Consider the following 14,415-nt stretch of genomic DNA (forward strand, 5'->3'; position numbering starts at 1 on the left):
TATACTCATTGTCATATTTAATAAAAATAAATGAATAAATCATAATATTTGTATCAATATCCAAACTATGAAATTAGACTTTCTTTAATTTTTTATTTGGGTAAATTGCACTAACATACCCTGCGATATTGGTCAACGCCACTCAGCTAACGGTCAATGGTTTTTTTAACATTGACACCCTCTGAGGTTTCAAAAATATGTATCAATACCCCTCCAGACCTCTAAAACCATATGAAATTACTTTTTTTTTTTTAGTACACATACATGCATCCACTGAAGCTCGAACTTCTGGCCTCTTTTTGAGAAGTTGAGACTTTATGAAATTACCTTTTAACCCTTTGACTTATCAACAACTCCATTTAAATCATGAAATTATAAATTTAACCACGTAACTAAATTTAATGGACTAAACTAATCTTTTCATCTCTTCTATGCATATAGATATGGTTTATATATAATAATACTTATACCACCACAACATAAAAATAAAAAATAATATATATATATATGTGTATTTTTTTTTAAATAGCTAGATAAATGTATATCACCATAACCACCATCACAACATAAAAATAAAAATAAAAAAATAAAAATAAAAATAATTTTTTTTAAATAGCTAGATAACTGTACACCATCATAACCACAACCGTAACGTAAAAATAAAAAAGAAAAAAGAAAATTAATTAATTAATTTTTTAAATAGTCAAATAACTGTACACCATCAGAATCACCACCACCACACTCAAACACCACAGTAGAAAGAAAATTGAAAACAGTTAAGGTCAACACATACTTATATGTGCCAAATGCCACCAAAACCACCACAACACTAAGACAACAACACCACCACCACCACCACCACACCAAAACAATACCACCAACACACCTAGACTCTACCAGAATCACCACCGCCACAATAGAAAAAATAAAAATAAAATTTTTGAAATACTCTGATAACTTAGACACCATCACAACCACCACCATAGTAGAAAAAAAAATTAAAAACAGCCACGGCCAGCCCAAACCCACCACAACAAGGAAAAAAAAAAAAAATAGCCATGTCCGAGATCGGGAAGAGAGAGAGGGAGTGTCGGCGGCTAAGTACTATAATGAACCAAAAAAAAAATAGTTAAAGATTAGGGTAAAGAACGAGCTTTAATGAATAGTGTAGTTTTGTCAATTAACATGAATTATATTTTATAAATTAATTGAATTAAATAATTAGGGGCAAATATGACATTTGAAACCACATGGGTGTCATTATTAAAAAAATTGTTGACGCTCATCTTAGTGACATTGACCAAAACCTAAGGAGTGTCAATGCAATTTAACCAAATTTTTTAGGGTTAATTTCAACGACACCTCTTCAGGTTTGGTCAAATATCACATTGAAACATCTTTCGAAAATAACTATCACTTATATTATAAACGTTTGTTCCGTTTTTCACTTACACACCAAAAGTTACTTTTCAGGTATGTCGATACCTTTTTGTATGTAAAATGACATTACTACCCTTCTAACTATATGTCAACTTAAAAAAGTGTTGAAATGACTTGAATACCCTTTGACTTTTATTATATAAACTTATAATTATTCTTTTATATATATATATATATATATATATTCATCATGTACAACCACCAATTTAATTTTTTTTTAAAATTATATATATATATATATATATCATCATGCACACCACCAGTTTTCTTCACCTTTTCTATATCTTTTTCTTTTTCTTTTTTAATTTTGTAATTTCCTTTTCTTTTTCATTACTGCCTACAAAGAATTTTTCTTTTTTCTTTTTTATTTTCTTTTCCTCTTATTCATTACACCTTCAATTTAAGCCCGTTGGAAGACGAAGCCAATCTATATTAGCAAATCCAACTAAAAGCAAACAGAGGCATGGGGGCATTGACTCGGTTCTCTACTCAGCTCTGAAGTGTCAACACTAAAGCAATTCACTAGTTGTCTCACCTGCTCTTATATTCTTCTTTGAAGAGGAAGATCTGAAACTCATTTGATCTTCTATTTCCTTTAATAGATAGGGCTAAAAACAACGCATAATTGGATTTCAAAATCAACTCGGAGTTGTTCACGAACCGACTAAGATAATTAGTGTTTGTAGTGAGAGATAGGGGGAGTGTGAAATTTGGGGGTAAGGGTATTTAAGTCCTTTCAATTTTTTTGATATTTTACAATAAAAGTCATTAAAAAAAAATAGGGGTAAAATTATATTTTCAACCATTTTTATCCCTGTTGGAAAAGTCATTTGGGATCTGACATTTGGAGTCTGACTCATAGTAATTTTTAAGAGGCGTTTTCATATAATATTTGACCAAACTTAAGAGAGTGTTCCTTAAATTACCCTAATTTTTTAATAATAACCAAATAAATTCAAAAAATTTATTTTAAAATTTTGTACAGTTAAAAATTTTGGGTATTGGATTGATTAAATAAACTCGTAAAAATTACAGTACCTTCCTATATACAAATTTGATAACCTTCCTATATACAAATTTGATAACCCTTTTAAACAGATTTTTGGTAACTCACGACTAGTACTTACCAAAATCATTCTACTTACAAGCGTCTCATTCTTATCCTCAATTCCATTTTTAGGTTACAATCAAATTTCCTTTTTCAATTCTGATTTCAAATCCTAAAGTTGGTTCCAAACAAAGCGCAATTAGGTTTTCATTTCACTCCCTTTTTAGACACCGCCTCTGACGATTGCAACCCGCACCCACTCGCGACTCACCAGTCTTCGCTCCTCAGCCACCGTCTCTTTGGCTTTCACTTGGACCGGCTATCTGCATCATCATGAGCCACCGTGAGCGGAGGAAGAGATCTGTTACGGACGACGATATTTCCGATTATTTGGCCAAGAAAGCGCAGAAAAAGGTTGGTGTTTAATGATTAATGAATGATAAGTTGTTGTTTCTGGCGTTGTGTTCGATGGTTTTTGTGGTTCTTTATTTTTTGTTTATGTTCTCGTTGGTTTTCTGGTTCTTGTTTGATGTTTTAGGCGCTCAAAGTCGCCAAGAAATTGAAGGCTGAGTCAGTGTCGGGGTATTCAAATGATTCGAATCCCTTTGGTGATTCAAATCTCAATGAAAAGTAAGTGAATTCTTTCTGAATGTTTTAGCTACAATTAGGTATAGTTGAGAGTTCAGGATTTCTAGATTTGTTTAGTTCAATTCAGCGATCAGGTCCCTAGCCTTATTTTTTGGTTTAATTCTATATGTATCAGCTCAAATTGGTATCAATTGCTATTAACTTGTGACAAAAGGTGAATGGTTTTGTATTAAGAAAAAGAAGAGAAATGTTCTATTGTTAATTTTGAATACTAAAAATTTTGAAAAATCTGAGTTTCAGGTTTGTGTGGCGGAAGAAGATTGAGCGTGATGTATCTCAAGGCGTGCCACTTGAAACATTTTCGGTAAAATCTGAAAAGAAGAAACAAAGAGAAAGGATGGTATGTGTTTTGTTGATATTATTTTTTTTATTTTCCTTTTATTTCTTTACCAGTTTCCTTTCACATCTGTAGCTCTATAGCCATGGCTATGGTCTTCGTCATTCCTGTAGCTCATAGCTTCTATAGTTGTTGCTATAGTTCCGTTATACTTTCCTTTACTGGTTATAGTTGTAGCATCAGTAGCTTTAGTCCCTTTTTCATTTTGATCTTGATCATTATAATGTATAGAAACAACTAGCAAAATTTTGAAGATCAATTAGCAAAATTTCGAGCTTGCAATAAATCATCATTGTATCTCTGCCTTTTGAAGATCAATTAGCAAAATTTTGCATTTGTTGCCATTTCAGATATTAATTGCACCCTTAACTTTATGTTTCAATCTTTGGTCTCAAGTGTCCTTGCACGAGAGAGGGGTCACTCCCAACTTTCAACATGTGCTTGAGCTCCCATAAGATTGACTGTCAGCCAGTTTTGATTACTTTTTTATTGCAGAAAGTCTTTGTTAGACTCAGTTCCTTGTGTTGTTTTGGTGGCTAATGAGTGCATGGGTTCCATAATTAGAAGTTCTGCCTAAGAACTACATGCATGATAAATAATGAGTCAATAGACAATTGCATTATTGGGGATTCCTTTTTTAAATGATGCAATAGATGGGATTAGGGGTGCACATGGTTCCGGCCGGAACTGGAACCGGAACCGTTCACGACGGTTCCTTGAAAATGGAACCGGAACCGGAACCGGAACCGTGAAGCATGGAACCGGAACCGAACCGTAGAACCGCTATGGTTCCGGTTCGGTTCCATGAGAACCGTTAAAATATGCGAACTGCAATAGGTATGGAAGTCATCCCATGGAAAAAACACCTTGGAAACATCTCCATCTCTAATGAACAGAGAACTCGATGGGGAGAGGATCTGAAAAACTCTGATTATAGAGAACATGATCACGTAAAACTCTTATGAACAAAGAACACCGACCAAGAATTTAATAATCTTGGAAGAATTTTGGAGGAAAATGCAATGATCTAAGTCCGAATGTCGTCTCTCTCTACTTTTCAACCCAAATTGGAACCAACAATTAAATCCAAAAACCAAACCAATACATACAAAACGGTTATAACAGATTTCAACCCACCCTTAATTCGATGAAATGCTTACTAAACCTTATCTCCCGTGTACCATCTTTGTGATCATTTTTTCACTATTTTCCTTTCTTGTTTGTATTTGAACTGAACACTGTGTGTTTTCCTTATAGACGACTGCATATCGTGAATAAAAAATAAAAAATTAAAACAGGAGAGAATTTAGAAGCAGCAAGGTCAGTCATGATGGGATTTTGTTCAACTGCCGAAGAGAGACACCCGCCAATATAAATCCTTTCTATAATACATATATATATTATAGAAAATTGTCTAAGCCATACGGTCCAGCCACCCTTATCTTTACATTTTTTTTTATTATTATAAAATTAAATATATAATACATATATATATACGGTTTCGGTTCTTACCGGTTCCCACGGGCTGGAACCGGAACCGGAACCGGAACCGGAACCGTTTGTACACGGTTCCTAAATTCGGAACTGGAACCGGAATCGTGAGAATCGTGAAAAACGGTTCCGGTTCTCACGGTTCCGGTTCCGGTTCCGGATCCACGGTTCCGGTTCTTTTGTGCACCCCTAGATGGGATTTGGGGGAAGTGGAGAAAGGTTGAATTTTGTATTTCTACAATAAGATTCACCATCTTGGTTAATGATAGGGATGTCAATTTAACCTGCCCTGTCTGGGCCCCGCCTTGTCCCACCCCTATTGGGACGGGTTTGGGATCATTCTAATAAGGTTAGGGGCGGTTTGGAAAGAGAGTTTAAAACTTGCAAAGTCCTAACCAACCCCAACTAATAATAAATATTTAAAGAAATATTATTTTATTAGCTATAGTTTTATTTTTCCTTCATTTTTTACAATAATTTAATTTTTGACAACGTTTTTGTTTTTTGATTATTAAGGATCTGTCTATATTTAACTTATCCAAAAAAAAAAAAAAAAAGAAGGAAGGAAAAGTATTTGTATATATTAAATTTATCTTCAATTTGTTCAAGTTTGAATTGTTTTTCTTAAAATATGTATACTGGGAGATGGGTTTGGGATATAAGGGTGCCCTGTCCTAAACCCGACCAGTTGACATCCCTAGTTAATGGATTCTAGTTGGCTTCTTTGTTTCGGATTTAGGGGAGCTCTTGCGTGGGATTGCCATATTTCCTTCCTTTTCATTCTATGGATGGAGGCTTCGAGTAATTTGGTTGAGAGGACAGTGGCATTGATGATGTTGAGGGGTTTCATTATTAGGGATGTTAGGAAGCCTCTCTTTTTTTTTTCTTAGTTGTTAGGAAGCCTCTTTAGCTATATCATATCTATTTTTTGCTAATTAATTAATGCATTTGAGGGCCTTTCTTCTTTATTCCAAGGCAATTCAGGCCTAAAGGTGATGTGGAGAAGAGTGAACTCATTCCAGCGAGGGAGGTAGAGAAGGCAGTGCGTGTGGATGCTAAGGTGTTTTATGTTGGAGATATTTGAAACATGTTTTGCCGACTCGGCTGTGTCGCAACAGACTTGGTTTTTGTGGAGTCCCAGTCGGGTTGATATAACAGTGATAGTCAAGAATCGCGTGCGACTCTGTAGAACCAGCCGAATCGGGCCCGTCTCAATTGAGTCGGCTTGCAGACTCAGGGTCTGAGTAGGGTTTTTGCACCAATTTCACCATTCTCTGTCACTTTACCTGCATTCTCTTACTTTTAAACTTTACAAACAACTTTGATTTGGTCATCAATCACCAAAATATACAAGATTTAGTCTTAACTTTTTAAACAAAGACGTTGTACATAAGAGAATGGAAGAGAGACTTCCAAGATCCACAATGGGTGGCGTTTGGGGAATGTTCATGGAGTTTGATGAAATGAGAGGTTAGGTGCTGGTTGGATTTTGTAGATAGAGTGCGTGTTTGTGATGGGGAGAGAGAGAGAGAGAGAGAGAGAGAGAGAGCATATGATACTTGCCAGCATTTATAAGCCTTTAGTCTTATCAAAAAAAAAAAAAAAAAAAAAAAAAAAAAAAAAAAAGAAGGCCTTTAGTCTGCTGTCTACTCCTGAGATGTTGGGAAGGAGTAAGGGTGAGATAAAGAGCTTTATTTACCTGTTTGGATGAGAAATAACCACCTGTTGTACAAGGTGGTAAGCATGAGAGAGAGAGAGAGAGAGAGAGAGAACAAGAGAGCATATGATACTTGCCAGCATTTATAAGCCTTTAGTCTTATCAACAAAAAAAAAAAAAAAAAAAAAAGCCTTTAGTCTGCTGTCTACTCCTGAGATGTTGGGAAGGAGTAAAGGTGAGATAAAGACCTTTACTTACCTGTTTGGATCAGAAATAACCACCTGTTGTTCAAGGTGGTAAGCATGATCCTGGTTCTGCCCCATGCTAAACTTTGCCTTTGACAACTATGAGGCACACACGTTTTTTCTGTTTTTGGAAATTTTTTTATTTCCCTGTATGTTTCTTCTATTTTGGAATTTAGGTTTTTCCTGTGTAGTCTCTCTGTTTAAAGTCAATTGCTTCAGATTACTTACCGACTCAGCTTTACACAGTTAATGTCATTATTGTCCTTACCTTTGATGTTTATTCTTCTGTACTACGACGCTTCGGTGTAGTCATTCAAATTTATTTTGCAGGCAGAAATTGAAAAAGTGAAAAAGAGAAGGGAGGAAAGGGCCATTGAGAAGGCACAACATGAGGAAGAAATGGTAAGTTTAAGGTTTTTTTTTTCCTTTTCTTTGTAATGAGGTTTCTCACTGATTATTTGTTCAAAGAATTATTAACTTATTATTTGAAGTTTAACTTGTAGTAATAATATTGCATCTTCTCCTTTTGCTCCACTGTGTATACATTGGGGCTTAACATATGTGGAATAATGTGGCTTCTACCTTTTGCTAGGCATTGTTGGCTCGAGAGCGTGCTCGGGCTGAATTTCAAGACTGGGAGAAGAAAGAGGAAGAGGTACAGCACTGTTCTGAATTTGATATTTTATTTTTGTCTTTCCCATTTCTGTGTCACCTTATAATTTTGTCTTTTAGCTCTTGTTCTTGTTGTAGGTTTTACATATATTTTTTTCTCTCTTTTCCATGTTCTACACCTTATAATCTTGTCATTTAGTTGTTATTCATGTGGTAGGTTTGTCATTTCTTTTCCATTTTCAATTTAAATAGTTGCTAACATGTTCTGTTTACAGTTTCATTTTGATCAAAGCAAAGTTAGGTCAGAGATTAGGTTGCGTGAAGGGCGTACAAGACCTATTGATATTCTCTCCAAGCAACTTGATCCTTCGGATGATTTTGATATAGAAATTAATGAACCATACATGGTTTTCAAGGTAAAAATCCATTTTTTTTAATTATTATTTATAATTTAGTTTTCTATGTCATTATATAATTTATGTCTACTATGTCCGCCTTTCAAACCTTTTGGTTGGTAATCTAACTTGTTTTATGTAAAAAGAGTTCATGCTTGCACTACTGCAAGGAGCAAGAGAATAAATACAATAATTACTATGTGATCACGATTTCTTTCACTTGCAAAAACTTTAAATGCATTCTGTCATTCTATTTATCCTTGTTACATTGTTCTGTCTGTGTTAGTGATTCAGTGCCTTGCTGTAAAATTGTTCACTTAAAATTGATATGGATCAGTTATTCAGGATATGAGCATGCTATTCGCAAATATTAGGCCTGATCACGGTTCGGATTGGTTCGGTTTGGGGATAAAGATCAAGCTGAACCGGTCCCCATGGATTGGCAAAAATTGAAACCGAACCGATCCGTGAGGGCCTTCAAACTGAACCAAACCGATCCGTGAAGTAACGGATCAGATCGGATCGGTTTTTGCGGATTCGGCTGATTGGGCTTTGTCAATCTTATTTATTTATTTTTAAAAAATATGAATACAAAATCAATGATATTTACAGGGAAAAAGAAGAGTCCATGGCAGTAAGGAAACCCTAAAAGAAAAAAAACACAAAGAATCAAAATTTTAGAACAAGCAAAACACCTCCTCAATCCGAGATAGAGTTTCATATGGGTCTATTTTCCAATGAAAAAACTTTAACTTTACATATTGGGAAGGGTTAGAGCAATGGAGCCCTCCGTGATGGCGTATACAGTGGAACCCGAAGCCACACAGTTACAGTTCAGCCACGGGATGGCCGTCGGCGGTGTCGTCTTCCAGAATAAGAAGATCCATCACTGTGTTATGGTGATTAACAGAAAATATTGATGTTATGTACAAAAAATGTTCAGAGAAGAGGAGAATAAGAAGATCCATGCAAAAATTTTGTGAACTCACCGGAAAAGAGGTAGATCCGCTTGAAGAGGTCGCCGTTGCTTCGATACGCCGAGGTTGTCGTTGCTTCGAATATGGTGAACGATGAATTGAGAGGTGAGAGATTGGGAGACGAAAAGTGAACAAAAATAGAGGTAAAGAGCGAAGAGTTAAGAGTTAAGACTGTCACAGAGGCAAAGATAACGTCTAGAGAAGAGGGTGAAGAGAGAAGAGGGTGGAGCGAAGAGGCGAGAGAGGCGCGGCTAATGAAATGAGATGCCAGATCAGAGTAGTGAGTTATTTGGGAGCTAGGGTTAGAATAATGAATTAAAAAAAAGAAAAGAAATAAGGCAATAAGTGTACTGTATATTCAACATTGGATATATATATATATATATATATATATATATATATATATATATATATAATATTATTCACGGTTCGGTTCGGATTGACTAACGGTTCGGATCGGTTAACGGTTCAGATCGGTTTTTTCAGGGGTCAATCCGTTAACCGAACCGCGAACACTGGATTACAAAATTTTCAAACCATCACTGAACCATGAGATATGAAAACCGAACCAAACCACACGGATCGGATTGGTTCGGACCGGATTGACGGATTATTTGCTCACCCCTAGCAAATATTGTGGAAGTAGTGTTAGTCACAGTTAAAAATAAATAAATCATATGGAGCATTGACACTTAAACAGGGCGTAGATTTGACATGAGATGAACATGCTTATTTGAAAAGTAGGACGTGGGCACAATAAGGACACGGAAGTAAGAAAATATTTTCTTATGTGTAATTATACTATACATGACGGGAATTACTTTTTCATAAGTAAATCTAAATTTTTTCTTATACATAATTCACTAAGAAGCACGGAAATGGATCCGGGACACGGACATGGTGACATGACATGGCAAGTCATAAAAAATTAGGACACGGAAATGGAAACAACGGGGACACGGCAAATAATATATATATATATATATATATATATATATATATATATAATGTACTTTAAGAAATTAAGAGTATTATTATTTTTATCAACCTAATAATGTAAAAAAATTGTGCTTTTGCCGGGAAAAAAAAGAGAGAATGATAGAAAGAGGGTTAAGAAAGAGAAGAAAATAGAGAAATAAAGAGGATTAGGGTTTTGTAAGAAAAAGAATTAGGGCTTAGTTAGTAATAATCCATAGAAGAGAAAAAGTTCATAGAAACAAGAGGAAAAAGGAAAAAGAGAAAAAGAATTCTGTTGTGAATGGAAAAAAAGAAGAAGAAGAAGTATCTAGGGTTTGTGAAGAAGAAGAAAGAAAAGAGGACAAAGAAGAAGAGAGAAAAGAGGAGAAAGAGGAGGGAGAGAGACCATCCATTGGGAGCAAAGTTTGGTCAGTGGGAGAAGGAGAGAGTCAAAGATGATTGTGTAAGAGTTTGAACCTTTAAATAAAATATATAAGCATTCTGAACCTTTGTTGTTCTTTGGGTGCGCTCCCCTTTTGAGTGCCTTTAATGAATTTTTACTTATCAGAAAAAAAAAAAATAAACAACTACTCTTGTTTACACTTCAACCTAGCTTTCTTTCTAAAACTTTCTTAAAATCCCCAAGTGCCTTACTTATAAAAAATAAAAATAATAAAAATAAAAATAAAAAAAACTCCCAAGAATGGGACATGCGTGTCGGACACATATCCATGGTGTGTCCATTCCGTTTCTGATTATTCAGACACGTTTTATGGCGTGTCTGACACATGTCCGGCACGGATTCTTTGCTCTTTTAGGCGTGTCCATGCTACTTAGATAATTCATAATTATCTACATCTAACAGAAGTTACTTTATGATAAGTTAATGTTTTGTGTATAAACTTAAACTATGTAACTTTTGAATCACATAACCAACATGATGAGGACACTATATTGTGATTTGTGGGCATATATTTATGTTGATATGTATGTATTTGCTTCTTTTTTTTATATATAAGTAAGATCGTACTAAAAAAGCGTTCAAACGGGGAATGCATCCCTCAAAAGCCACACAAGGGCAGATAGGGCCTCTAAACTCTCAAAGAGTCCAAAAATCAACTATCTCCTCCATGGATTTAGAATTACTCCCTAGAACCCAACAAAAAGAGTGCTAATATTGGAGAACTTCAGCGCATCAATAGGATTTTCCTTTCCTTCAAAGGATCTCCAATTTCTTTCGAGGCATAAACACCACCAAACACACAAAAGTGTGACCTTCCAAAAAATCGCGGACTTGGGCCCCCACCATACGCCCTCCCCAAGCCTCCACCAAGTCTCTTGAGGACCTGGGCATAACCCACTCGAATCCAAACAACATAACCCAACAGTCCCTAGCCACTGGGCAATGCAAATGAAGATGAGTCACTGACTCCTCATCCCTCTTGGGACATACACATATTTATCACAATCTAACGTCTCTTCCTCAAATTGGCAAGCGTCAAAATCCTTCATAAGGCTGCTGTCCATCCAAAGGGTGGCCTCTTGTTCTCTAAACTGATTTCTGTGAAAAGGTAGACACCTGAACATCCTGGAGCCACTAGGAAAAGGATCGCACAAGATGGAAGTTGGAACACAATGAAAATTTATCTGTAACACTAATACTCCTCGAGGAAACTGTGGTTGCTTTCCTCCAACTTTGGTGCATAATTTTTATTTGATGTTCTTTACATATTTGATGTTCTTATAACGAGCATGCAAAATTTCCATTTTGATTTTCCCCAGCCTTCTTTTCTCTTCATGTATGACTTTATTGTACACACAGGGTTTGACCGTAAAAGAAATGGAGGAGCTCCGGGATGACATTAAAATGCATCTGGATTTAGACAGGGCAACACCAACGCATATAGAGTATTGGGAGGTATAATTTCGTTATATTTTCATATATGATATTAAAATGCATCTGGATTTAGGAAGGGATATGTTAATGTTTTAAAAAAATATCTCATTTTACTGAGAGACATTGATCTGAAGGCCCTTGTTGATTTTTACAAATTAAATCATAATTTGGTAGGATTAAAGATAAACGTCTTCAGATATATTGTGTACGTCTGTTATTTATCTCCCAATAGTTTCATGTTATATGAAATTCAACAGGCACTCCTGGTGGTTAGTGATTGGGAGCTATCTGAAGCTAGAAAAAAGGATGCACTGGACCGAGCTAGAGTGCGTGGAGAGCAACCACCGGCTGAGTTGCTTGCTGAAGATAGAGGTTTGCACTCGAGTATTGAAGCAGATGTCAGAAGTCTGTTGCAAGGAAAAACCCGTGGTGAATTGGAAGTATTACATTCTCAGATAGAGTCCCAGATGCGTTCTGGCACAGCCAAGGTAGTTGAGTATTGGGAAGCGATACTTAAACGTCTCCACATCTATAAGGCAAAGGTATTTACAACTCAACATTCTTGACTTGCCTTCTATTCACAATGTTTGGTGTTTTTTTTTTTGCCCTTTTCCCTTTTTCCCGGTCAACTTCTGATTTGGAGGTCAGCAATTAATTACTGCATTTGCAGGCTTGTCTTAAGGAAATTCATACTAAAATGTTACGCAAACATTTAGAACGCCTTGAACAACCATTAGGGAATGAAGATAACTTGGAAATGGATGAGAGTTTACGGCCTCCTCTAGAAGAAGAGAGTGATCATGATATAGATGCTCCAGCTCTCTCTCCTGAACCAATATTGAATGAAGAGACTCATGAGTCAGAAGACGAGGCCGGATCATATTCACCTGAGCTGTTACATGGTGATGAGAATGAAGAAGCTATTGACCCTGAAGAGGACAAGGCTATACTGGTAAGTTTCCTATATGCTTAATTATTAAATTAATTTTATTGGATAAGTAATTATAAAATTAAATATGATAAAACTGTATACGTATGATGATATAACAACAGGAATGGAAACGTAAGGCAGTATTAGAAGAACAACAAAAACGGATACAAGAAGCAATGGTTTCAAGGCCATCTCCATCTGAAGATAATTTGGAGATGAAGGCCATGAAAGCTATGGGAGCCATGGAAGAAGGTGATGCAGTATTTGGCTCAGGTTCTGAAGTAAACCTCGATTCACAGGTAAACTGTCTCATCTTGACTGATTTTTTTTACCCTTTGAATAATCATTATTATGTTTTACATACCACATTGATGTGAATGCAGGTGTACTGGTGGCATGACAAGTACCGCCCGAGAAAGCCCAAGTACTTCAACCGTGTTCACACTGGGTATGAGTGGAACAAATACAACCAAACTCACTATGATCATGACAACCCACCTCCGAAGATTGTGCAAGGATACAAATTTAATATATTCTACCCGGACCTTGTTGACAAAACAAAAGCTCCTACGTATACAATAGAAAGGGATGGGGATAGTGCAGAAACCTGCATTATAAGATTTCATGCTGGGCCACCATACGAGGATATCGTAAGTTTTCGTTTTCTAAAAATCTGACAACACTTAACAAAATTTACTTACAATAAGGAAATTTTTTTTGCTGACTATCCCTTCCTTGCACTTGTAATTCAGGCATTCCGGATTGTCAACAAAGAGTGGGAATATTCACATAAGAAGGGATTTAAGTGCACATTTGAACGAGGAATTTTGCATGTATATATAAACTTTACACGGTACCGATACCGTCGATGAGATCTGGTGAGCTACAAGTCCCTGGTTCCTTTTTCTTGTCAAAGAGCAGAGACCTCGTGTGGGGATTCAGGAGAAACGTTAAGTCCACGGTACAAGGCTAAACCATCCTTTTCTGACTTCAATTGTGTAAGATTAATGCTCCCAAAACCCATGATGAGATGAAATAAAGAAATGACTAGTGGCTAAAGCTTTATCTTTGGTTATCTCATTTGTTGGATGCTTTTTGTGAATATAGAATTGCAGAAATGAAAAGTTGCATTTATTAGAAGTCCCTCCTCTTAATCATATGTTATATGCTCTTAGAAAACCTTAGAAAACCCTTTCACATTACAAATGGACCCTTCTTTACTGGGCATGGTCATGATTACATGCATTGACAAATTAAGACTTGTTCATGGGATTTTGTTTTGAACATGGTCACGACATGAAGCATGTAATATATATACATATGTCCATCGGTTTGGTTGTTTTCCTCTGTCTATCTAGGCAATTGTACATGTATAAACAATATGTATGCGTGTTTTTTTTTTTTGCTTCGTTTCGTTTTTACCTAGGCAAGAAACTCAGGCATCCGCTTACTGTTAGAAATTTGTGAACAGGTCTTCTTGTTTATTATTTCCTCGAGACACTGTTGAATGATGTATGGCGTGACTAGAGTACAAGTGCTTACACTAAATGTGACTCACCCTAGGGTGTTTTTTTTTCTTATGGAAAATGAGTCAATCACAGCTCAATAGTCGTATTATTACTAGTACCGCGCTATAATTTGTCATTTTTCTTTAAACTAAAATCAGTGTGTGTGTGTGTGTGTGAGAGAGAGAGAGAGAGAGAGAGAGAGAGAGGATTCTTGGAATGCGGGTAGATGCAGTACTGGATTGAATGGCACTTTAATTTTGTAAAGAAGCTGC

At 35.9% G+C, this 14,415-nt stretch overlaps 1 protein-coding gene across 1 annotated transcript; it reads left to right on the forward strand.

The window, feature by feature from the left end:
* Window positions 1-2,541: 2,541 nt before the first annotated feature.
* Window positions 2,542-13,775, forward strand: LOC132311402 (splicing factor Cactin). Its single transcript, XM_059809299.1, has 12 exons — window positions 2,542-2,902; window positions 3,027-3,118; window positions 3,377-3,476; window positions 7,197-7,268; window positions 7,459-7,521; window positions 7,754-7,894; window positions 11,630-11,725; window positions 11,962-12,246; window positions 12,375-12,656; window positions 12,758-12,934; window positions 13,019-13,285; window positions 13,388-13,775. Exons 1-12 carry the CDS (start codon window positions 2,822-2,824, stop codon window positions 13,505-13,507), a joined length of 1,776 nt encoding a protein of 591 aa, XP_059665282.1. The 5' UTR covers window positions 2,542-2,821; the 3' UTR covers window positions 13,508-13,775.
* The last annotated feature ends 640 nt before the right edge of the window (window positions 13,776-14,415 follow it).

The sequence above is a fragment of the Cornus florida genome, unplaced genomic scaffold (assembly GCF_030987335.1).
Source record: "Cornus florida cultivar Cherokee Brave unplaced genomic scaffold, ASM3098733v1 CherokeeBrave_3.0.0_Hap2_Chr06, whole genome shotgun sequence".
Taxonomy (NCBI): domain Eukaryota; kingdom Viridiplantae; phylum Streptophyta; class Magnoliopsida; order Cornales; family Cornaceae; genus Cornus; species Cornus florida.